The sequence below is a fragment of the Mesocricetus auratus genome, unplaced genomic scaffold, assembly GCF_017639785.1.
Source record: "Mesocricetus auratus isolate SY011 unplaced genomic scaffold, BCM_Maur_2.0 Super-Scaffold_6730, whole genome shotgun sequence".
Taxonomy (NCBI): Eukaryota; Metazoa; Chordata; class Mammalia; order Rodentia; family Cricetidae; genus Mesocricetus; species Mesocricetus auratus.
The window spans coordinates 92,151,372-92,177,322 of record NW_024429184.1 but is presented as its reverse complement, the minus strand read 5'-3'; the positions used below and the strand labels follow the sequence as shown (position 1 = coordinate 92,177,322).

The 25,951-nt window shown below is 37.7% G+C and overlaps 1 protein-coding gene across 1 annotated transcript; it reads right to left on the bottom strand.

Annotated features, from left to right (window-relative positions):
* Positions 1–1,828: 1,828 nt before the first annotated feature.
* Positions 1,829–9,313, bottom strand: LOC101829980 (serine protease inhibitor Kazal-type 13). Its single transcript, XM_005074723.2, has 4 exons — positions 9,235–9,313; positions 3,122–3,159; positions 2,340–2,467; positions 1,829–2,065 (listed from the first exon to the last, which is right to left on the bottom strand). The coding sequence occupies exons 1-4, from the start codon at positions 9,311–9,313 to the stop codon at positions 2,017–2,019; spliced, it is 294 nt and encodes a 97-aa protein (XP_005074780.1). The 3' UTR covers positions 1,829–2,016.
* Positions 9,314–25,951: the final 16,638 nt, after the last annotated feature.

Sequence of the window (25,951 nt, the reverse complement as noted above, 5' to 3'; positions counted from 1 at the left end):
TGGGGTCTATGAGCTCCCCCTTGTTCAGGTCAGCTGTCTCTGTGGGTTTCACCTGCCGGGTCTTGACTTATTTGCTTATCACTCCTCCTTCTCTGCAACTGGGTTTCCAGGAGTTCGGTTCAGTGTTTAGCTGTGGGTGTCTGCCACCTGAAAGTTCTAGAACAAAAAGCAGCAAACTCACCCAGGAGGAGTAGATACCAGAAAATAATCAAAGTGAGAGCTGAAATCAATAAAGTAGAAACAAAGAAAACAATACAAAGAATCAATGAAACAAAGAGTTGGTTATTCGAGAAAATCAACAAGATAGACAAATCTTTATCCAACCTAACTAAAAGGCAGAGAAAGAATATGCAAATCAATGAAATCAGAAATGAAAAGGGGGACTAACAACAGACACTGGGGAAATCCAGAGAATCATCAGGTCATACTTTGAAAACCTGTACTCCTCAAAACTGGAAAATTTGAAGGAAATGGACGATTTTCTGGATAGATATCACTTACCAAAATTAAATCAAGAACAGATAAACAATTTAAATAGACCTAAAACCCCTAAAGAAATAGAAGCAGTCATCAAAAGTCTTCCAACCAAAAAAAGTCAGGGCCAGATGGTTTCAGTGCAGAATTCTACCAGAAATTCAAAGAAGAGCTAATACCAATAATCTTCAAATTGTTCCACACAATAGAATCAGAAGGATCATTGCCAAACTCTTTTTATGAGGCTACAATTACCTTAGTACCCAAACCACACAGAGATCCACTCTTTAACAGCCATCATCTTAATTACTACCAAATGGAAGGTCAATTAGTTTTGATCAGGACATACATCGTGTTTAAGGTGAGAGTTAGTTAAGCTGAACAGATCATCCTTCTGTAGGGTCAAGGCCAGTGATATGACCCTAAATTAAACAGTCAGTATCAAAACTGAGGGAAGAACTCTGATCTCACTTCCACCTTCCACACTCTTATTCCTTCTTTCTCTGGGTAAGAAACGTTCATAGCGTAACTCTCCTCATCTGTCTCTGGCATTTCACTCCTCCAACCATGGGAACTGTAACATTGTTGTCCTTTTATTTAAAACACCTTTTTACATTTTATATACCAATCCCAGCTCCCCCTCCCTACTCTCTACCTCCCCCCCCCTTTCCTTCCACATTTCCCCATAGCTCAATCCACTCCTCAGAGAGGGTGAGGCCTCCCATGGGGGAGTCAATAAAGTCTGTCACATAATGTTGAGGCAGGACCAAGGCTCTCCCCTCTGTATCGAGGTTGAGCAAGGTATCTCTCCACAAGGAATGGGCTCCAAAAATCCATTTCATGGACTAGGGATAAATACTGGTCCCATGCTAGTGGCCCCATAAACTGCCCAAGCCACACAGCTGTCACCCACATTCAGAGGACCTAGTTCGGTTCTATGCAAGTTCCTCAGCTGCTATTCCAGAGTCGGTAAGCTCCCACTAGCTTGGGTCAGCTGTTTCGGTGGGTTTTCCCCATCATGGTCTTGACCCCTTAGCTTATATTTTCTCTCTGGGCCAAGCTCCCAGAGTCCAGTCTAAGAGAGGGAGGAGTGATTTAGAGATTTGGAAGGCTAGCACTATGCCTGGGTAGCCACATGACCTCCTGCTCTAACTTTCATGAGAAGGATGTTTTCACTTTCTCTGGCTTTAAGTGAAGCTAGTAGCACAAAGCTTGCCTGACACGGACCCGGTAAGTGTCATTCAAAGTAGCAGTCTCACTGGACTGACAGAGTATACATCTCTCCACATGGAAGCTGACTTTTAACTATGGGTTTACAGAAACGAATAGCAATCATTTCATTTATTAAGGTGTTTATTTGCAACAAGTATGGCATTTTTTCCATTATTTGGATTCCTTCATTTGTTTTCCATTTGGCTTGAAATTTGGATAGGACACAAGCATGCATATACTATGCAAGTTAAATGCCTCAAATTTGCAAAGAAATAATTTCTAGAATGAAGTAATGAAAAGAACAAACAAGTGAAGGTGTTCAGTTTGCTGCTAGGTACACTTTCCATATTTGACAAACTCGATACGAGAACCAAATTCCCTAAAGAAAAGAGACAGTTAGTTCTTTAAAGAAAGTGGACGTTACTCTTAAACGTGTTTTCACTACTTTCTAAATGAAGTCCTAATGTAGGGGATGTTTCTACAATTCCATGAGTGGCCATCTTCTCCATTCTTGTTGCCATGTCATATTTTATACATGCTTGATCTATGTGTTGGTTGCACAAAATGTGTCTTGAAAATTTTCAGCGTTATTGTTTTGTATCTTGATACATTATACTGTAAATCAAATATACTATATTTTGTTTTGAACTTACCACCGATCAATACAAAAGAAGCATTCATTCTTGTATGTTAAGCCATTTGTAGCACAAACAAATGCTACCACATCTGGACAGTTTGCTTCATATGAAGGATCTATTGGGTAATACATTTTGCATGGGGGCTGGAAACATAAACATAACAGGAATAAGAGTATTTTTCCCCATTTATAGATTATCTTTCACTTCTAAACCTACTATTTGAATGTTTAAGGATTTCTGTCTTTTGGACTTCCATCAAGTGAGTTTTTGTTTCTTCTTAATGTAATAACCACATGTATCCCATAATCACTTGACTGATAATCATAATAGAATCCCTGCTAAACCCCAAGTGCACAGTTTTCCTTTGACCTTGTTAATGAGTAAAGATTAACTCATTATCTTTACTCATTATGTGTTTGGGAACTTAGAGAGGACAGTGTTTTCATGTAGTTAGTAAGAATGAGGAATGTCTGTGGAGACTGGAGATAAGTGACATTTGTGACTGAGCAAGCAATGGTTGTTCTTTCATTAAATGTTGAGCTGTATCTAATTGGTGTGTGTGTGTGTGTGTGTGTGTGTGTGTGTGTGTGTGTTACTATAACTTTAACTAAAACATGTTAGTATGTTATAAGGATTATTCTACATGGGAGGAAAGCTAGCCAGGAGAGATTATGTTGTATGTCCAACCAAGGTCATGTGAAAATCTGTCAATGCACTTCACCTTTGTGGATATTTAGACACTTTTGAGAAGAATTATCAGATTAGAAGGAGAATCTAAAACTGAGGAATTTGTTTACCTTAGGCCAGGTAGAAAGGTTTCGTGATTTGATAAGTGCTGCAAATAAAGTACAAACACAATGAGTTAAAAGAGTAACCGTGATGGGATATGATCTCACCCACTAGTCACTCACTCTCATAAAGCTACATAAAACAATTTACAGCAACAGAACTTATAGGTGATATTCCTTTGTGTACTGCTCTGTCTATCCATCCATCTATCTATCTCTCTATCTCTCTATCTATCTATCTATTCTGTATATAATTGTTGCAGCTCATACTTCATTTGCAAATTTGCTGCCTCATTGAGGGAAGAGTACTGGGCTGAGTGACAAGAAAGCTTGTCTGGAATGTGTGAATCCTGTGCTCCAACTCCAACATTGTAATAAATGTGTTAATCAGTTAAATAAAACAATTTGGAGTTGTATGAATTAAGTTATTTCCAGTAAGTATCCCTTTTCAACAATTAGGATAATTACATGCATTTTCAGACGTCTGTTACATTACATATTATATATAAGTAGTGTATTACTTCAGGTCCTGCCAAAATGCTAAGTTAATATGGATGCATTGATAGATGGCAAGCAAGTAGAACATGTGCCCTGTATTCAGGCGAGTGGCTCGGAGAGCAGGTTTTGTTGGTTGTTCTTGCTGTCTACAGACAGAGAAAAGCTGTAGGAGAATGAAAGAAGATGGGCCTACCATAGTTCTGTTTCTATTTCAGGTGGTTTAAAAGTACTATAGAGTTTTGTAACTAGGAAAACTACTCCTAAATTGCAAAGTATGCCACAGAATTTAGGACCAGAAGTATAGCTAAATAATAGAGTATTTGCACAACATGTAAAGTGACCTGAGCTCACTGTTTGCCCTCATAGAAAGTAAAATACTACAAAAGTAAATAAAAATAATGGAATAAAATATTGAAAAAGTCATTTTTGGGATAGGCGAAATGCGTACATATATAACTCATGCACACACACACACAGAGCAGACATACAGAAGCAAAATCTGTAAGACATATTCAACTTAATTCATGATAAGAGTTATTTAAAATTATACTAAAAGCCATTTATCATCTATTACGCCAGCTGCTGTGAAAGAGGTGTTTCATTCCTTAATGATGATAATATAAAAGTATTATTTATACAAAGGAAGTTGTCAATATGGAACAAAGTTACATTTGAATTATTTTCATTTTAATGCATCATTCCCAATTCAATGAACTTCTTCTGAGGATATAGCTCCAATTGTGGGAGCCCACAAGTGACTCAGTTTCCATCTGGAGCCCATTCTGACTTGTAAGTCATTTGAGTTCAAGCTTGCTTGTTCCAGTCTCCTTGAGAGCTGTGAGAAAGTTCTGATTAAGCCTGCGGGAAGGATTGCATTATCTTAATATGCTGGCTGGTGAAGGCCAGGAGAAAAGACACATAGAGATAGGCGATGGAGCTGCTTGCTGCTAGCGGGACTCACATGATAGATAGCAAGCCCTCCTGCTCTGATTCAAGGACAGAGCAGGGAGCTGACTTACTGACTGCATTGCTCTTTTCATCTAGTCTGTATATAAGCAGGTTCTAAATTAAACTCAGGGCTGTCCAGTGTGCTGAAAGGCATGGATTGGGCAGTCCTCCTGAATCTATCCTGTATTTCTGTCTCTGTGTCTTTTATCTGCTGTTTCTCAATCCTCACACCCCTACTCAGGTGTCCTAGCTAACTCATTGGAGCAGGCTTCAACATTCAACAACACAAAACTCATATGCATAAGATTATTTATTGGAGAACTATTTGTTATTACGCACTAAAATGAAATACTCTCGTAGAACAGTTGCCAAATGGTTTGCTGCATCAACTCAGTGAAATTGTATATAACTGGGCAATAGAAAGGAAGTCTACTATGAACTATGATCCCAGGGACTTCCAAGAGTCGACACATTTGGGAAAAATAAGTTGTAAACAGACATCAATAGTATGCCATCTTTGCATAGGCAGTTAGAATGTAAGAGTGTGTAAATATTTTTATTTGGATAAAAATCAACACAGGAAGCCCAGAGAACTGAAAGCATGTGATTAGAGTAGAAACGATAGTGGAATAGGGCAATCCCATTTTGTTAATATTGATTTCATTAAAATTAATTTCAGATTGGAGATGGCAAAATACCCTAGGAAGTTCCAGCACCTGCCATGAAATCCTGAGGACTTGAGTTCAATCCCAGAGTACAGAGTGGAGGAGGGACTGAACTGACACACACACACACACACACACACACACACACACACACACACACACACCATATACAAATACTCACACAAGTAGACAAGGAATGGTTAATGATCTAAAGCCTCCAGGTGAGCAGAAAAACTCCTAACAGAAAAATTCAGACCCAAATGACATCCACAGGCATCTAGAGCTGGGAAACCTTGACAAGAAACTTAACATATAGGATAGAACTTCATCGAGAACTTACAGCCTGGGAATGCAGAAAGCAGACCTGAAGCTGGCATTTCCCACCCCAAAAGTTCCCTTCTCTGCCCTGTAAGACACTCAAGCCTTCTGCACCTTGGTGCACGGTTTCTTTTCCCATGTAGAGATGCCTGCCCTTCATTGTTCTTTTTTTTTGGTTTTTTGAGACAGGGTTTCTCTGTGGCTTTGGAGGCTGTCCAGGAACTAGCTCTTATAGACCAGGCTGGTCTCGAACTCACAAAGATCCGCCTGTCTCTGCATCCCAAGTGCTGGGATTAAAGGCGTGCACCACCAACGCCCGGCTCTTCATTATTCTAATAAAGGACAATCTGCCTCTGTAGAGAGATTGATCCCACAATTAATTTGGGTGTTTTTGATACAGTCTCTCTACGTGGTGCCTACTGCCCTGGAACTCACTATGTAGACTAGGCTGACCTCGAAATCACAGAGCTTACTCTGCCTCTTCCTTTGGAGTGCTAGGGTTAAAGGCCTGTGGAAATGTGCCTGGCATCCCTTTGTATTATTTTTAACCTATTTTACTCAATACTCATCTAACAACACTAAGAACAAATGTAAAGGAAACATTAAAAACAAAGTAAAAAACTTTAAATTTTTTCTGTGACTTTTTCTGACCCATGCATTATGCAGAAGCATATTATCTAGTTTTCTTTTTTACACTTTTTATTATATATTTAAATTAGAAACAAACGTGCTTCCCATGTCAGTCCCAGATCCCTCTCCCTCCTCTCCATGTCCACCCCCTCCTCCTGCCCCCCCCAGCTCCCCACCCAATCCCAATTCCATTCCCCAGGGAGGGTGAGGCCCTCCGTGGGGGTATCTCTGGAGTCTGTAATTTCATTCAGGGCAGAGCTCAGGCCATCCCTAAAGTGTCCAGATTGAGAAAGCATCCCTCATTGTTGGATGGGTCCCCAAAGTCCACTTGTGTGCCAGGGATAAATAATAATCTACTACCCCAAAACCCCAAAAATTGCCTGACTCTCCTCACTGACACCCACATTCAGGGTGTCTGGATCAGTCCCATGCGGGCCTCTCAGCCATCAGTCTGGGGTCCAAGATCTCCCCCTTGTTCAGGTCAGCTGTTTCTCTGGGATTCACCAGCCCAGTCTTGACCCCTTTTCTCATCACTCCTCCCTCTCTGTCACTGGGTTCCAGGAGTTCAGTATAGTTTTTAGCTGTGGGTGTCTACCTCTGCTTCCGTCTGTTACTGGATGGAGGTTCTAGGATGGTATTTAAGATAGTCGTCAAAATCATTATCAGGGAGGGGCATTTAAAGTAGTCTTTCCATTACTGCTTAGTTTTCAACTATTAGAGGACTTTTTAGAGGAACTTTTTGGAGTAAAAAATTTGTCTTTCATGATCCATTATATATTTACTCATTTGCTCAAACTTAAAATTTGCACAAAATAACTAACAGAGTTCACATTTTATCTTCTGTGGAAAAGAACTCCACAAATTAGAATTCAGTATTGTTCAAGTTTCTTGTCTATTGCTGTAACAAATATCCTGACCTCCCCCCCAAAAAAACCCCAAACTTTGGGAAGAAAGACTTTATTTGGAGCACAATTCTAAGTTTCAGTTAATCGTTTCCAAGACAACAAGGCAGGAAATCTCACAATGCAGTCACACCACATCAATAACCAAAATCAGAGAAAGAGTAAGTGCACCCTTGGTTGCTTGCCTTGCTCTCAGTCTTTCTCTTATACTTTTCAGGATGTCTTACCTAGGGAATTGTGCCACCCACAGTGGGCTGGGTCTCCTTACCTTAATTAGCAATCAAGATGCACAATGGCAAACCTGATGAAGATAGTTCCTCATTAAGCCTGCCTTCCCAGGTGGTTCTAAGCGTCAAGTTAAGACTTAGACTGACGAGTACACCCACAGAAACAACTAACCTGGGTCATAGAAACTCACAGAGCCTGAACCAACAACAAGGGGGCCTGCATGGGACCAACCTAAGCCTTCTGAATAAATGTGACAGTTGTGTACTTTCGTCTACTTGTGGGTGTTGATGTAAGGGAAATGGAAAACATTCTTTTCCTGTATTCATTAAAATCATTCACATAAAGAGACTGACCAGCACAAAAATACTTTAGAATGAAATTATTATCACTAAAATCCTATATTCAAGGATGATTTGGGTTAGTTTAATTATGTCCATTTTCAACAGAAAATGTCTCTATTGAAATGTTTTTTCTCACTGTTTCTGTTTGTTTTCACATATATGGTGTTTCCTTGATTTCCTTTTAAGAAAATTTAAAAATATATTTATTTATGTATTTATTTAAAATTACAAATGTATCTTCTGTGTGTCTGTGTGCAGGTGCATGCACATTTGTAGGTACAAATATGACACAGCGTGCATACGGAGACCAGAGGACAACTTAAAGGAGTTAATTCTCCTCTTCTACCATGGATCCTGGGAATCAAACTTAGGTCATATGACTTGATGACAAGCATCATTACCCATAAGCCATCTGGACATCCATCATGCTGGTTCTACTTATTTATTACTTAGTACTGGCAACAGCACACATGTGAAAGTCAGAGGACAACTTGCATAAGTCAGTTCTTCTACCATGTGAGTTATGGGTATTGAAGTTAGGTCATCAGCCATGGGATCAAAAATCCTCATCTAAGGAGCAGTCTCATACCCCCTGCCATGGCCATCATTAGTTAATTTCTTTGTAGGTGAGGTATAACACAGGTTCAAAAATAAAGACTGTAGAAATTAGCATAGCATTTTGCTGGCATAGGACTAGATAGATAATGAAACAGAATTAAAAACCCAACGATACAAAAAACTATGGAGAAATTGGTTTTAAAAAAAGAGTAACAGGGAAATCCTGTGGCAAAGAAAGGGGTATCTTTTCAACAAGTGATGCTGAGACAATTGGTACCCTATGTGGAAAAAATAGAACTGTGAAATACACATTACAGCATATAGAAAAACCAACTCCATGTAGATTCCAACATAAACAAAGTTCAATACATAAAAATCCCTGAATGAAACAATAAATGCCAAACATTAGGGATCTTAGAGGAAGCAAAGATTACCTAGATAATACATCACAAGCATAATCCATGAAAAGGAAAACTGGACTTCATCGAATTTCAAAATCTCTGGTCTTTGAAAGTCCTTAAGAACGCTCTAAAGCCTAACCATAGACTGATAAACATTTCCAAGAGATACCTGGCAGAGGGCTTATGATATAGACTGTGTTAAATCACTGGTTCTTATTGTGCAATTACTCAGACACACACCAACAGCATTCACACAAAATGCCCCGGCTCTTCATTGGCGTGTATCCCACTGTCATATTTCAAAGAAAATTTTAATTTCTCGTGGAAATGCACAATCTATTCTAGGAAAAGACATCATGTTCTCACAATGCATTACTTATAATGAGAACATTACAGTGTTCTTTGAACTAGAAAACTTGGTTTGGTTCCAAACCAAGAGCTGAGAAGAATTTACAATGGAGAAAACAAAGCTGATTTTCCCTCTTAGGGAAATATATTTTAATGGTATGTAGTTGGACTAACAAGCTCAACATTTTGTATTTTGGAAAAACACTCTGATACAAAGTAAAAAATGATTCTTTGCTTTCTCTATAGCTTTAAGAAAAATCAAATTTTACCTTCAAGATTGCTCACCTGAAAAGGCAACATGTGTCAAAGTAGAGAGCATCAGAGAAAGTGTGGTCACATGGTGCACACAGATGCTTCTTCTCATGTCTTCTGTGAAGATGAAGAAAATGCCAGTCACCTGAACAGATAACTTTTCAACATGAGAAAACTCAATTCCCTTGGGGATGCTTTATCAATACCAAGTTGGCCACAGTGGTCTCACATAGGCTCCAGGCTCACATGAAAGTTTCTTTGCTCTAAAGGCCAGGAAAACTATACCAACAACTCCTACCTCCTGTTCCCTCCCTTTACTGTGTGTGTATGAAATGACATCCTGTCTAGAATAGAAATTAGGTTCAAGACTTTCCAAATCTATATCATGAGCTTAAGCCATTATTCATTCCATTTCTTCTCAAAATTGTAACCAGTGGTACACAAAGAACTGAGACCCATAATAAGTGAAATTCTCTATTTTCACATGCAGAGAAAACAAAAGGAAAGTGTTGGAGGAAAATAAAATAAACCTAACAAACAATGACAACCATAGATGGAAAGAAGGGATCTGAGACACGGGGAAACTAGAAGAATCACCACTGACTTTGTTTGACTAAGGATACATGAAATGAAAAGAAGTTACCTGAATGAACTTTCTGTTGTTAACTTGAAGTTACTGTTAGCATCAGACAGAGATGGCTAGGGGGCTGTGTAGCCACAGGGGTGGGTTCCCTGCTCAGTTGAATGACCACAAACTTGGCATGATTTTACTTGCAAGACTGTTTCTGATTTTGATCCTCTTTCAAGCCACCCCCTCTGATGTTTCATGCTTCAGCAGGCAAGGCCAGACCTGGAGGATCTGTGCTGTGCTTTCTGGTTATGAAACATAGGAAATAAAAGCATCTTAAATATCTAATGTTTGCAAAGTAGATTAATGACCTGTTGCATTCCAGGCTATTTGATAAATATTCTTGCCAAATCACAGACTGTTCCCAGTCTTCCCACATTACTGTCTTTGCTTCTTAAAAGTATTACCTGTTTTATATTCAAATTTTGTTTTTTGTTCTCTCTCTGCTAGCCCAAGAAACCCTAATATTTTATAATCAATAACATGTCCAGTGTTACTCTTCCAATTCCTGTATTTGTTGTTCTTGACAATACCTCAAGATAGGCAATCTGGACAGCTGATCTTTATCTGAAAAAAATCTCCTCATACTTTAAGCTTTTCTAATGTCATTGGAACTTTTTGTTGTTTTGCATCCTGGATGTATCAATGTCCCATAGTCTGACATAGGTGGTCCCCTGATGGGTCCATCAATCTTTTGAGATCTTGCTATATTTTTTTGTTTTTGTAAATTGGTGTAAATTCAACTCTGATTTTTGTCAGACATTAACATACTGAACTTGATGACCCACTTTGTTAGAGATTCCCTAGGAAGCCTCTCATTTAATGCCATATTGCTGTTATGCTGCCTAACATACCTCATTTTCTTTCTTTTCTCCATTCCATCTGCACTGCTCTGAGCAGAAAATGTCACCTTTTTTATCACTGAATGAACGAACAACATAAGGACACATGATCTACAGCCCTACTCTTCTTCCATCATGCCATCAAGTATTTTTCTTCTGTTTCCATCCTTCACCTTGCACTGGTTAGCATGGGGCTCTGCTAGTTCATTGTTCCTCATCGTTCTTCCATTCTTCTTATAAGTTCTTTAAGAGTTTTGCACTTTATACAACACGTTTTGATCATATGTGCTTTCCTTTACCAATTCTTCCCAAATCTACCTTATTCCCTCCCCAGCCAACTTTATTTCCATTTTCAACCCTTCAGTACAAAATTTTGCCATCCAAATATTCCTGGATATGTCGTTCTCCCCCCCCCCCACTGAAATGTGCTTGACTTATCAGAGGTACACTCTTAGGAAAAAAAACCTACTTTTCCCTTTCCCACTAGTTAGCAATTGCCATTTTCTCCATGGCTCAGGGTTGGATAGTGTGAACAACTCTCCATGATGGTATTTTGTTTGGCTTGGGCTTGCACAGATTTTGTGCATGCTGTCAAATTGCTGTGAGTTTGTATGTCTAGCTGCCTTTCTGTGTCCAAAAAATGTTTCCTTTTAGTCATCCATCACCTTTTCTATCCCCTCTTCTGATAAGTTACCTGATTATTAGAAGAAGATGTAGAGTATCTATGTGCCATTTAGGGCTGAGAGTTATGTAGCCTCTTATTCTCTATTCTTTCCATGTTGGCCTTGTGAGTCTCTATGTTAATATCATCTACTACAAGCAGAAGTTTCTCAGATGAGTACTAAGAGATTCACTGCTTTATGCATAATAATATGTCAATAAGAGTAAGTTTAATACTATCCCCATTTAGTAGTATAATAGTATCGGTCTCTCCCTTAAGGCCTATAACCTTTCTAAACATAGGTTCTTGGCCCAATATTTGTGCCACATATGGGTTTTGTTTTGTGGAGTATGATTTAAATCTAATTAGAAAATGGTTGGTTACCCCAAAATTCTCCGGCCACTATTGTACCAGTGGTCACTTCTTGCCAAACTGTATTCATTATTGTAACTAACAGGGCTTACAGCAAGGTGTGAATAATGATTATTTCTATTCTGGTAGTTGTCATAGCATCTTCCAAACCTATGAAAGTCATCTCATAGGGAGGAAGCTTCCAGGTCTATACCAGAATTATTTTACCGTGAGCTCATTACTTAAGCAGGTGGTATCTTCAACCATGTCTTAATGTCACATTCTGAAGGGTAACCAAGAACAATTGCAATCGCTTGTAATTTTTTTGGAGAGTGGTCTATAGGACCTTCTTGACCAACAACTCCAATAGAAGTAACCCATTCCTGGAAGTAAGATTTTTAAATATTAGCTTCTGGTGTTATCTTCAGGTGTTGTAGATTTCCATGTGTCATTTCTGAAAGGTCTTAGTGTTATTTATCCCTTGCCATATTCCCTCTTTCATCCTACTTGCTGCTCTGGGTATTCCTAAGTCTTCTTATTCCATTACTTAATTTTTTACCTTTTATACAAGTGATCTCTGTTGGCAGACTTTACTTCCCCACTTGCTAGTTCCCATATAACCAATATGGAGACTTAATATTAATTGTAAGTGCTTGGCCAATGGTTCAGGCTTGTTACTAGCTAACTCTTACATTTTAAATTAACCCATATTTCTTATCTAGCCTCTGCCATGTGGCTCATGGCTTGTTACCTCATTTTTTACATGTTCTGCTTCCTTTGTGTCTGCTGGCATCTCCTCTTACTCTACCCTCCTTCTTCCCAGTGTCCTTTCTTTGCTTGTCCTAGCTATACTTCATGCTTGTCAACCAACCAATCAACTTTTTATTAAATCAATTCAAGTGACAAATCTTCACAGCATACAAAGGATTATTCCACAGAAGATCTCTAACTCTCCTACCTTCAAAGTCCCTCCCATGGCCCCTTAGTTATTACCTCTGTAGGTATTCCAAGTCAAGCAAACATATTTGAAGATTCAATACAGAATCTTCAAATGAGAGAAAATATGGAATGCTTGTTTTCTTGGGTCTGGGTTACCTCACTCAGAAAGACTGCTTTCAGATCCATCTACTTACCTACAAATTTCATAATCCATTTTTTAAATAGTTGAGCAATATCCCACTGTGCAAATATATTACATTCTCATTATCCATTCATCAGTTAATGGAAATCTAGATTGTTTTCACTTTCTGGCTATTATGCATAGAGAGGCAAAGAATATGAATGAACAGGTATCTATATAGTAGAATATGGAGTTTTTTGGATATATACCAAAGAGTAGTATAGCTGGATAATTTGATAGATACAGTTTTACCTTTTTATGGAACCTCTGTATGGTTTCCATAATCAATACATGAATTTGCTTTCCCATCAGCAGTGAATGCATATTCCCTTTTGTCACATTCATTCCTGCATTTGTGATTATTTGTAGTTTTGGCCTTAACCTTTATTACTGTGATAAAAAGGAATCTCAAAGTATTTTTAATTTGTATTTCCTTGATGGCAAAGTAGGATGAACAGTTTTAAAGTGTTTTTCTTGAGTATATTTGCACCAGTGTTCATGAGGGATATTGGTCTGTAGTTCTCTTTCTTAGTTGTGTCATTGTGTAGTTTGAGTACCAAGGCAACTGTAGCCTCGTAAAAAGTGTTTGGCAATGACTCTTATGCTTCTATTGTGTGGAACAATTTGAGGAGTATTGCTACTTTGAATTTCTGGTAGAATTCTGCCCTAAAACCCTCTTGCCCTGGGCTTATTTTGGTTGGGAGACTTTGTATGGTTGCTTCTATTTCATTGGGGGTTGGTTATAGGTCTATTTAAATTGCTTATTTATTCTTGATTTGATTTTGGTAAAAGATATCTATCCAGAAAATCATCCATTTCCTTTAACATTTCCAGTTTTGGGGAATACAGGTTTTCAAAGTATGACCTGATGATTCTCTGGATTTCCTTCGTGTCTGTTGTTATGTCCCCCTTTTAATTTCTGATTTTGTTAGTTTGCATGTTCTCTGTCTGCCTTTTGGTTAGGCTGGATAAAGATTATCTAGCTTGTTGATTTTTCTTAAATAACCAACTTTTTCTTTCATTGATTCTTTGTATTGTTTTCTTTGTTTAATTGATTTTTATATTGTTTTCTTTGTTTCTAGTTTATTGATTTCAGTCCTCAATTTGATTATTTCCTGGTGTTACTCCTCCTGGGTGAGTTTGCTTCTTTTTGTTCTAGAGCTTTCAGGTGTTAATTCTCTAGTGTAACTATTCTCTACTTTCTTCACATGGGCACTTAGTGCTATGAACATTCCTCTCCGTACTGCTTTCAAAGTGTCCCATAAGTTTGGGTATGCTGTTCTTCATTTTGATTGAATTCTAGGAAGTCTTTAATTTCCTTCTTTATTTCTTCCTTGAGTGATGCAATTGAGCATTACTCAATTTCCATGAGTTTGTAGTGTTTCTGAAATTGTGTTGTTGTCGAATTCTAACTTTAAACCATGGTTATCTGATAAGATATAGGGGGTTAATGCAACTTTTTTTGTATTTGTTGAGGTTTGCTTTGTTGCCAAGTATGTGGTTGATTTTACAGAAGGTTCCATTTGGTGCTCAGAGGAAGGTATATTCTTTCGTGTTTGGATGGAATGTTTTATAGATGTCTGTGAAACCCAAAAGAACCATAACTTCTATTACTTCTTTTATTTCTTAAGTTTCTGCCTGGCAGTCCTGTTTGGTGGTAATAGTGGGGTATTGAAGTCTTCCACTATAAGTGTATAGGGCTTTATGCGTGATTTGATTTTTAGTAATGTTTCTTTTACAAATGTGGGTGCCTTTGTATTTGGGGCATAGATATTGACCTTCTTCTTTTGATTAATTTTAGTTTGAAGTCTAATTTGTTAGATATTAGGATAGCTGTACCAGCTTGTTTCTTGGGTCCATTTGAAGGGAAAATCTTTTCCCAACCCTTTACTCTGATGTAATAATATCTGTCTTTGAAGTTGAGGTATGTTTTTTGTATGCAGCAGAAGGATGAATTCCGTCTTTGCATCCATTCTGCTAGCCCGTGTCTTTTTATAGGTGAGTTAAGATCGTTGATATTGAGGGATATTAATTACCATTGAATGATGTTTTTTGTTTGTTTTGGATTTGATTTTGGTGGTGGTATAACTTGCTGTCTGGGATGGTGATACCTTTACCATTATCGTTGCTATTATTGTTCAATATTCTTTTGGTCATCCTTGGTCTTTTGTATTTATGTATCAAATTTAAGATATGTTTTCAATATCTATAAGGAATTGCATTGTAATCTGATGAGAATTGTATTGACTCTGTGAATTGTTTTGGGTAGGATGTTCATATTTGCATTATTTATCATACCAATCCATGAGCATATGAGGTGTTTTTCAGTATCTTAAATTTTCTATTGTATAAGTCTTTCACTTCCTTGTTTAGACATATTCCAAGATGTTATTTTTTAATGGTATTGTTCTTGATTTCCTTTACGGCAGGTTTGCCATTTGTATACAGGAAGGCTGTTGATTTTTGTGTGCTAATTTTGAATGCTGCTAATTGAATGTATTTGTCAGTTGTAGGAGTTTTCTGGTGCAGTCTGTAGAATGTTTTACATGCACATTCATATCATCTGCAAATAAACATATTTTGACTTCTCCCTTTCCTATCTTTTAAAATTATTTCTTTTATGTTTTGAGATTATAATATAATCTTATTATATCATCCTTTTTCTCTTCTTCACAACCTCCCATATATCTCTCCTTGGTCTTTTTCAAATTCAAGGCTTCTTTTTCCATTAATTATTGCTACACACACACACACACACACACACACACACACACAAAGTTATGTTGATGATACTTTATGTATATAGCTTCTGCAATTCTTAGGAAACATAATCTCACAACAAACTCTCTGTTCTTCTTGCCCTTACAATCTTTCTGTCTCCCTCCTCTGCTATGATTCTTAGGTGAGGAAGCTGTATTGTAGATGTACCCATTCCTTGGTAAAGGATGAAGACTATACTTACCTGTGGGTTGAAGGATACACACACACACACACACACACACACACACACACACACACAATCAACAAAAAACTTTAAAAGTTAAATCACCATTCAAGAGCTAGAAATAACAAATGGTTAAACATAGAAGCACAAACATAATTAGAAAAGTTAAAATACCACAATTAATTAAAAAATTAATAAATAGTATGTCAAATCAGGGCCTTTAAAAAATTAATACTGCATACATCAATCCTGGTGTACTATGCAAGAAAAATCTCTAGTACAACTGTCACATGACTGTTATAGAGTAACTACTTTCTGATTTTAAAAGTATATCCATTTAAGAAATATATATGTCCTGTAAGGTAAATCAAACAAACAATGAACAGGGCTCCAGCATTTCAAAAGAGAATTCAACATGATGTTGGGTGGATATAGAGATGGCAGGATCTGGGAGGCATTGGGGAGACGAAAGTATAAAAATATATTGTATGAATTCTCAACTTTTCAGAACATTAAAAGAAGAGATAATTTAATCTTTATAGCCAGAGAGATCTATATCATAGGAATAGTTTTGAGAGCAAAAAAATTAAGAAAACTTTCAATATGCCAATGAAGCAAATACAATCTATATATCTAAATTTGATGAAAAGTATAATTATATTTTAACCTAACATACTATGTATTATTGGATAAAATAGTAGGGGAAGAGAGTGAAAATCAAGGGAATATGGAAAGAGACAGCTATTTTAAAGGAACACTTAAGGGTTAGTATAGAAGCCTAATACAGTAGAAACTTCCTAAAATATATACATATATGAATGTGATCTAACTGAAATAAAAAAATAATGGAGGAAACAGAGCCCCAACTGGATATCTCTCATAACCAACTTCCAGTATTAGCAAGGAGTTATATCTAACTGAGTTACTTGCCAAAGGGGTCCCATGGGTACTCTCAAACAATGCAGGGTACTGCCAAGACTATAGGCTGCTCTCCACATACTAATGCCAAGGTCCCATTGCTGAATCCAATAAACTTGGAGAATGCATCAAAGTATTCTTGGGCAATTGGGAAATATTCCAATCCATTGATGATGGTGATGGAACATATGTTAAAGGTCAATTTATCCTACAATAATTTCTAAGTATTTTCTTTAAAGTCAATGCAATAAAATGGGCTTTTTCCCCTGAGCTTAGCCAATTAATATCAAAGTTTGCAGGGGAAATTTGACATTCTTTAAAAGAAATAAAGACAAAACTATAGATTGTGCAAATGAAGCAAAGACTTCTTTCTGAATTCTTAAATAATATGGACATTTAAAAAACCCTCAAATGCCTAAGAGTTATGTAGATAAATATATGACCAACACCTTTCTCACGCTGCACTGCACCCAGCCTCTCCACCCAGACAGACTTCCAACCTCCTTTTCCAGTGTCTATCCCTATGAATCTCCAGTCCTCTCCATCTACAATGTAGAGTCTATGTCTTCTCCACAGCTTGCCAGATCTAGTCTGTCTCCCAACAGTGCCATAACCTAGTCTGACCTACCCTTCTTGCACCACAACCGCTCTCTAATCTTCTACTCTGACCCTCCCTACCTATTCCCCAACCCACAGAGTCTCCTCTTGCCACATCCAATCTTTCCACCCAAACAGATCTACCACCATATTCAAGGTTTGTACCATGAGGCACATCCTACAGACTAGCTTAGTTCCATCTATCCATCTGATTTCATTCTATTCAAGCCATTTCCAAACTCTAGGCACAACTCATTTGCATATCCTCTCTGTGCACCCAAGCTGCTTTGTCCAGATCAGAATTAGAACTAAAAAAAGAAGTTCTCATGCCCAGATCTCATTACATAATACAAACAATATAAAAGATCATGCCATTATCTTGTCTCTAAAACCTACCATTCTTTTTTCCAGTAATGTTCTCTATCAATTTAGTGGCTACACATGAATCTACTGATATTTTAATTATCCCCATGGCCAGTCAGTCCTGTGAGCCCTGCTCTGCTGCAGCCATGATATTTATGTTTAAATTAAGTATCTATTGTTCTATGTATCGGTAAGACTCAGGAGTCAAAGGCTGGGGTGAAAACCTACTAGCTCAGAAAGGTTGAGTAGCAGCTAGCTGACCTTGGTTTTTGGCTGGAGACATTTCAAGAGACACATCTTGTCCCTTGTCCCCAAACTGAAAGGAAACTCAAACTCAAATCCCTGCTATTTTCTTCCTGTATGTCTTCTCTATCCAAATTTCTGATTTCCCTATGGCTAATTCCAGTCAATTAGTCCCTGGTTCTGCTCCCTGACACAAGGTAAACTTTATTGACAGTCTAGAGTGTCATGTTGTTCAAACATCCCCCAACATTCCAGTATGTAATTCTAGCATCTTTATTGAAAATTAGGTGTGGATTTATATCTGAATATTCAGTTTGATTCCATTGATCAACATGTCTGTTTTTATGCCAATATCATGCTGTTTATATTATTATAGCCTTATATTGCAACTTGAAATCAGGAATGATTAGACCTCCTGCAGTACTTTGATTGGCCAGTGTTGTTTTTAGCTATTCTGAACTATTAGTTTTGTGTTATGAAACTGAAAATTGTCCTTTCAAGATTTGTGGAGGATTGTGTTAGAATTTGGATGGGGATAACATCAAATCTGTAGGATGGCCATTTTTACCACATTAATTCTACTGATCCATGAGCATGGGAGATCTTTCCATACTCTGATATCTTCTTCAATCTCTTTCTTCAAAGACTTCAAGTTTTAAAAATTACACTTGCTTGGTTAGAGTTACCCACTTATGTATAGTATCTTACCATCTGGATATAACTATACTTTGTCTTCTTCCTCCTTTCCAATTTGTATCTCCTTGATTTCCTTCAGTTGTCTTATTGTTCTAGCCAGAACTTCGAGTACTATACTGAATAGATATGGAGAGAGTGGGAAACCTTGCCTTGTTTCTGCTTTTAGTGGAATTCCTTTGAGTTTATCTCCATTTAAATTTGTTGTCTATGACCTTGCTTGAAACTGCCTTGATATTGAGGAATATATGTTTATGTGCATATAACAATGAAAAAATGCCATGATTTTGAACAAGAGCAAAGAGAAATTGGTTTATGAGAGGATTGGAGGGAGAAAAGGGAAGAGAGTAATTATGTAATAATAATCCACAAAACTAAAGATAAAACCTTTCCCACATAATACTTAAAATGGCTCTGAAATACATGAAAAGATACTAACTTTTATTTATAACTAGAAAAACATAAATACAGTCTCCATTCTTACAGTAGCCACAGAAATTAAAAACTTTTGATAGTATGCTCCTTGGCAAGGTTTGTAGTAAAGCTGAGGGTGGGTTAAGAGGTGCACACAGCCATGATGGAGAGTTTATTAGGGGCGGGCTTTCAGGGATAGAATCCAATCACCATTTCCAGTTTACTCTCTCTGCTTCACTCTTACATTTGAAGATTTGAGTTCTCAGCTTTCGTTTCTGCAGCCATACCTGCAGTTTGCTGCCATGATGGACTCTTTCCCCCTCTGGAACCATATACTCAAGTAAAATGCCTTATCCATGGTGCTTTATTCCAGTAACAGGACATATCTAATACTCTCACTTATCTGTGTGTCTCTTCAAAACTCTATGCATAGCATTATGCTTACAAATGCTAACATAGATAACTCTTTTTCAGGAGGCTAAGCCCAGTGTTTTGATTTTCCAATTTGTTGTCAATGCAGCTTCTTCTTCCCTATCACTCTCCCTCAGTCAGAAGAACCAGGCTTTTCACAGTTAAGATTTTGATGAGACATTAGGTGTCCAGTCCTTCATGGCAGAGTGGCCTGGGGCTGAGGAACAGGCAGTTAAGCCCCTTGTAGCCCCCAGAGCCATCTTTCCTAGCAATGGCCTGTAATTTTTCCGTCCTGGTGCAAGCGACCTCGTTCCTCCATTCTTGCTGTTGTTAAGGACTGACTTCTGTGCAAGTCATTGATTGCCTTCCAATCAAGACGATGGCCTTGGGTTGTATGCTGAGGAGCATCTCCTGTTTCCGGGACTCTCCTTTGCCATCTTGGGAGAGAAGGGTGATGGCAACTGAATGGCTGTTCACCAGGAATTAGAGTAATTGAAGGACCTCTACCCAGAATCTGTCTGTAGTCTAGATCTCTAACTCCATTTTCTACTTCGGATTCAGGCATACTGTCTGTCAGTCCACTCTGCCATTGCTTTCATGGCTTTTCTCCAGATCTGGCAGAGAACAGAATTCAGACACTGTGTCAACCCAAGTAGGGAATTTTTAATATGCCAGGAATCCCTTAGGGCAAATGCTCAGAGACAACTAACCATTTACATCAGAGTACAATCGAAAGAAGTCTAAATCCCCATGAAAAGAACTCCACACATGAACAGGTTGTTCCCATCTATTTCCACTATTCATCATCTGTCCTGGACTGACATTTCTGAATTATCGCATATTCATGGGAAGAAAATAGAAGGGTCATTAACAAAGCAACAGGAGAATTGCTCAGACTTCATTTAGGAAATCCTGGCAACACCCTACGAATGAATGAGGCAATGACTCGTGCAGTTTAGAACATTATTACAGAAGCATTTCAACAAATTTAGGATGAGGAGTCTTTAACAAGAGTCTAATTTATAAGGTACAGGAAATACAACAAATGCCAACTAAGGATTCTTCTTATTTATTGGAAATCATGTGTCAGGCTTCTCTGAGAGATACAGACTTGGGCCACAGAGACCCAGGAAACCTTCATGTGGTTAATCTGACTTTTATAAGACCCAATGCTTGAGACATGTGAAAATCATTACAAAAATCTAGGATAGACCTTTAACGTGAACTTTTGCAGTTTTTGAATATTATTTTCAAGACTTTTAGCAGAAGGAAACACAGGAGACATGATGTGGAACTCAGCTCTGCTTCTTGGTTGTGGTGCTGAAAGTTAAATGGGTCACTGAGAAGAAAATATTACCCAGAAGACAGCACTCACAGAAAACAAACAAGAAAACCCAGGGTGTCTCTTCAGTAAAGAGGAGAGCCACTCTGAAAAAGCATTCCCTGCAGTGTTAAAAAGACACCAGGAGGCAGGCTCCTCCAGTGGTGAGGAGGGATTGATGCTCATAAGGACTGAAGGGGCCTGAATGCTTCCTTGGACTTCAAATACCTACTTGCACTTCCCTGTGGGAACCCCGGGTACAGTAGACAGTGAAGAATAGAATCTTGAATCTCAATGCTATTCATTTGATTTAAATAACAAACTGCTAAAAAGGATACCTACCATGACCTCAGGGGTGGGTGGATATGATTTTAACACACAGTTTTCTTCAGGTGCCAGGGTATCTGGTTCTTCTTTTACTGGGCCTATTTTGCAAATTAAATGTCTAGGTAGTAACTTCTCTCCCTGCAACTAGAAATGCAGGCTATTCTGAAACACTCTCTGAAGATACTTCTTGGAAGTTAAAAAAAAGAAATTTCACAGATGCTTCTACCCAAGCCTATGAAAAAACAAGGCAACATGTACACCGGGCCAAATAAAGAATGTACAGTTATCAAGATTACATTAAAGGGACAACAGGGGACTCTGCTCTTAACCTGAATTAATATCTGCTAAAGAAGGAAGCCCAAAAGAATATTTAGCTGGTCTATGAATCATTTTAAATGACTTTTAAATGTTATTTGAGTAGCACCTGCTAGCATCCATAGAATATATGAATTCTTCTAGCTAGAAGGCCTTAGCGTGATTAATATTTATTTGGCTAATAACTACAAGTCATAAATAAAATTTTTCAGAATCTCCACTAATGGTATTAAGCTCTCATACTTTGCTAGCAAGTATCCTGGAATCATGTTAATAATTATTGGTGGTCCCTCCAAAGGGCTTCCTCTTCTGTTTGCTGTTGGAAGAAAAGCCTCCACTTTTATTTGTTTCTGAATGGAAATACTTTGACATTGTATCATACAACAATTTCATTAGATTATGCTCCCATGTGGGCTTAAAAATTACCCCCATTCTATCTATAAAAACTCTGGCTACAAACTTGCTTTACCTTAAGTTAGCAAAAGGGTTAATATTGCAATATGTGGCTGACTAATTGATAGCTAATATCACATATATATTGTGTATTAGTAATAATCATTAAGGTACTTAACCATCTAGAAGAGAGTAAATATATAGTATCAGGAAATAAGGCTCAAAATTATAACCAGCAGACTGTATATAAGATTTACTATTTTACTGGCAGTGGGTCTAAGACCTAATACTAAAGTACAAACTGACTTAGTGGAGCCCATTCTATATCGAGAGATAACCTTGTCCAGTCTAGACACAGGGTTGTGGGGGTGGAGAGGTGCCTTGGTCCTGCTTCAACTAGATGATGGGACAGGTTTCCTGTGGGAGGCCTTACCCTCTCTGTGGAGCAGATGGGAGGAGAGAAGAGTGGAGGTAGTGGGTAGAAAGGAGGGAGGGGGAACTGCAATTGTAACATAAAAAATAAATTAATGAAAAAGAGAAAAAATAAATAAAAAGATTTACTATTTCAAAAGTATGAAAAGAAGAAATTCTACCAGATGGATAAAAGAACTATTACCAAATACTACCTACTCTCAGTGAAAATTATGGATGCTTGGTGAAATGGCAGGGTTCTATTATATCTGTAAACAATATTTTTGTCTCATAGATAAGCCTCTGCACTAGGCCCTAAAATAAGCAGACTGGGGACATATGGATTAAATGACAAAATATCAACAAACTTTTGATGCTATTAACATTAGACCAGACTAAAAAACCACCTTTGGATTTAACAAACTTGGATGACCCTTTTAATCTAGTGCTATGAAAAACAGTCATAAAACTCAGTATTCTTTCTTAAAATATGTGATTTACTTCAAGTCTCAGTGGCATAATTTTCAAGTTGGTTAGACCTAAGTGATTGAGTGACCACTCAGTCTGAGAGCAGTTGTTACTGCATGTGACCTTACACAAGCAACTGAAATGCTTAATTTGGGTCAGTCTACTACAGTGTATGTCTCCATAATGTAACAACTCCATTAGATCAAAGGGGAGGCTATGGAATGGCACAAAAGAGAATGAGTACTATTTTTATACACAACACCAAAGTCAAGCTTCAGGCGTCTTCCACCTTAAACCCATAACTCTCCTGTCAGCAGATGAGATCTGCTTGAGAACTGTTTGTAGATACTGCAGTCATGTATGGTAAAAAAGTCAATCAAAATTAGCCTGCAAGAGATCTTGCACTACATGAATTGCAGCAGCTTTGTGGAACAAGGTAAGAGATATGCCACTTTGAAAAGATTAACAAAAAGTCAGTGGTTGTGAATTCTATTCAGAGTGTAAAAGGAAAGGTTGTTACTGGATGCCTTCAAGATTGATCAATCCCAATATGATGGTCTGAGGACATGGACTTGTTGTAGAAAATTATTTTAACTCTATAAAGATGTGTTACATTTGTTTATGCTCCAGAATATTACTTTAACTGTCTAAAGGTGTGTTACATTTGTTTATGTTGCATTTAATGATGTAAAGATGTGTGTTTAATTATGTAAAGATGCAATGCATCAGCCGGGCGTTGGTGGCGCACGCCTTTAATCCCAGCACTCGGGAGGCAGAGGCAGGCGGATCTCTGTGAGTTCGAGGCCAGGCTGGACCGACAGCCTCCAAAACAATACAGAGAAACCCTGTCTCGTAAAACCAAAAAAAAAAAAAAAAAGATGCATTGCATCTGTTTCACCTTGCCTGCCTAAGGCACCTGAATGGTCCAATAAAGAGTTGAATGGCCAAAAAGCTAGGCAGAGAAAGGATAGGTGGGGGGGCTGGCTGGCAGAGAGACTACACAGGAGGAGAAATCTAGACTAGAGAGAAGAATGAAAAGAAGAACAAGAAGGGTGTTTTAAGATCCTGGCAGTAGTGGTGCATACCTTTAATTCCAGCACTCAGGAGGCAGAGGCAGAGGCAGGCAGATCTCTGTGAGTTCAAGGCCTGCCTGGTCTACAGAGCCAGTTTTAGGACAAGTAGGGCTGTTACACAGAGAAACCATGTCTTGAAAAGCAAAAGATGAAATTACTTTCTTTGTTTGTTGGTTGCTCTCTGCATCACTTAGACATTGAGCAAAATTTTATGTACTTACATGCATAGTATGTTGCAACTTTGATTAATTCATTTGTGAGTTACAGTTTTGGTGAATAATACATGAGTTTTCAAATTAAATATTTTATTATTTGCAAATCAGATATTTTTACTCATTTCTTTCACATTGAAATGATTTTTTAAAATCAAGATGCCCTGGGTTTATTTATTCACATTATTTTTATTTATTATTTTTGCATGTATATCGGAGGGTTTGTGGAGGTGTGTATGCAATAGTGTGTGTGTGTGTGTGTGTGTGTGTGTGTAATGGAAATGAAAGGACACCCTGAGTGAATCAATCAGTTTTCTTTGTCCATCATGTGAATCCCAGTGATTAAATTTACATCATCATCATCTGCCTGCTGAGACATCTTATAAGCCTGAAAGGCCCTATATTAAGCCATGTAAGAAGTGGCAAGAAAAGATTTCCCTGTCTTATTTTGAACCACTGGTAGAAAGCATGACACAGCTTACCAGGGAATATGAGAGTAATGTGTAATATCTATAGGCACCTTTATAAGTTAGATGTCTTGACTTCCAACCCTAGATTATTGAGCTTTTAAAAAAATAATATAAGACTGTCAACTTTTTTCTAGGTGTTTTCCCACATCTATCGAAACAATAATGTATATCTTTAATTATATTGATGGAATATTGGCCCCCAAATGTTTAACCCACCTTTCAACACTGTGATAAATTCATCTGGGTCCTGTTGCACACTATTTGTATGTTCCTGGATTCTTTTTGCTAGTATTTTTGCAGGGGATTTTCATTCATATTCATAAGTAATACTGATGGTTAATTTTCCTTGTTTTCTATGTTTTTGCCTTAGCATCAGGTAATGCTGATCTTAGAATAGTTTGACAAACATTCCATCATTTATCTTTAAGCTTTATTTATGTTTTAAATGATTTTATTTTTGAGAAGATACATCTCTATAGCTCCCTCATGTCTTCTCCCCTACCCTAATTCTACTGGATCACTACCTCTCCCCCCTAAATTCAGAATTTCTTCTTTAATTAGTATAATTACACATTATATGAATTCTGTTGTTGTTGAAATCAGAGATAACACCAGCTTTATTAGTTCCTTTTCTATTGCTGTCATAAATACCACTACCAAGGCAGTATACATTAGGAAGGGCTTGTTTGGATTTATGGTTTCAAAGAGTTGGCAGCCATAATGACAGAGACAGCCTGGCAGAGGACAGCTAACATGGCGGCTGGACCTGAAAGCTAGGAGCTGAGAGCTCACATCTCGCACAGCAAGCACAAAGCAGAGAGAACACGCTGGTAGGAGGAATCTTTGACCTCTCACAGCCCACCCCTGTGGCACTCTTCCTCTCTCATGTGGGGTTTGTGACAGAGCCTCTTTTCCTTCTGAGTGAAGTAATTTCAGTCATTGTTCTTTTCTCATGGTCAAATTCACTAAAGTTTGTAAATTTGTCTCTCTTTTCAAACAAGCTTTTGGCATTATTGAGGTTGTGTACTGTCTTTTCTATTCTATTCCATTAGCTTGTATTTGCATCATTATTGTTTCCTTCCTCCCACGTGATTTACATTTAATTTTCTCATACTTTAACACCTCATATAGAAGTTCAGCTCAATGATTTCAGAACTGTGTTCTTCGTCACTCTGGATCTGTCTAGCTCTAAATCTCCTTGGGAGTGTGTTTTAGCTGCATGTCGCAAGGTGTTATGCTTTCTCATTCATGTCACATTATTTTATGCTTTAAATTCTGATTATTCTTTAATTCATTATTTAGCAGATAATAAAATGGTAGTAATAATCATAAATTACTGTTTTCAAGAATTTCCATACCTGACTGCACTTCATCTACACTTTAGAAACCCATGAATCACCAGAACACATGTATTAACAATCAGTTCACAGTAGTGTTTGTGGAGTGTTGCATCCATAGGCCTTACCATTTCCCTAGAAAAATCCATATATATATATATATATATATATATATATATATATATATATATGTGTGTGTGTGTGTGTGTGTGTATATAATAATACTAACAAGGATATT

What these genes read in the sequence shown, in the direction of transcription:
- LOC101829980 (XM_005074723.2), bottom strand. Translation starts at nt 9,313, where the DNA reads ATGAGAAGAAGCATCTGTGTGCACCATGTGACCACACTTTCTCTGATG. An exon ending in ACCTTTCTACCTGGCCTAAG is followed by an intron (nt 2,468 to 3,121) that starts GTAAACAAATTC and finishes TTATGTTTCCAG; the next exon opens with CCCCCATGCAAAATGTATTA. An exon ending in TTCTTTTGTATTGATCGGTG is followed by an intron (nt 2,066 to 2,339) that starts GTAAGTTCAAAA and finishes TCTTTTCTTTAG; the next exon opens with GGAATTTGGTTCTCGTATCG.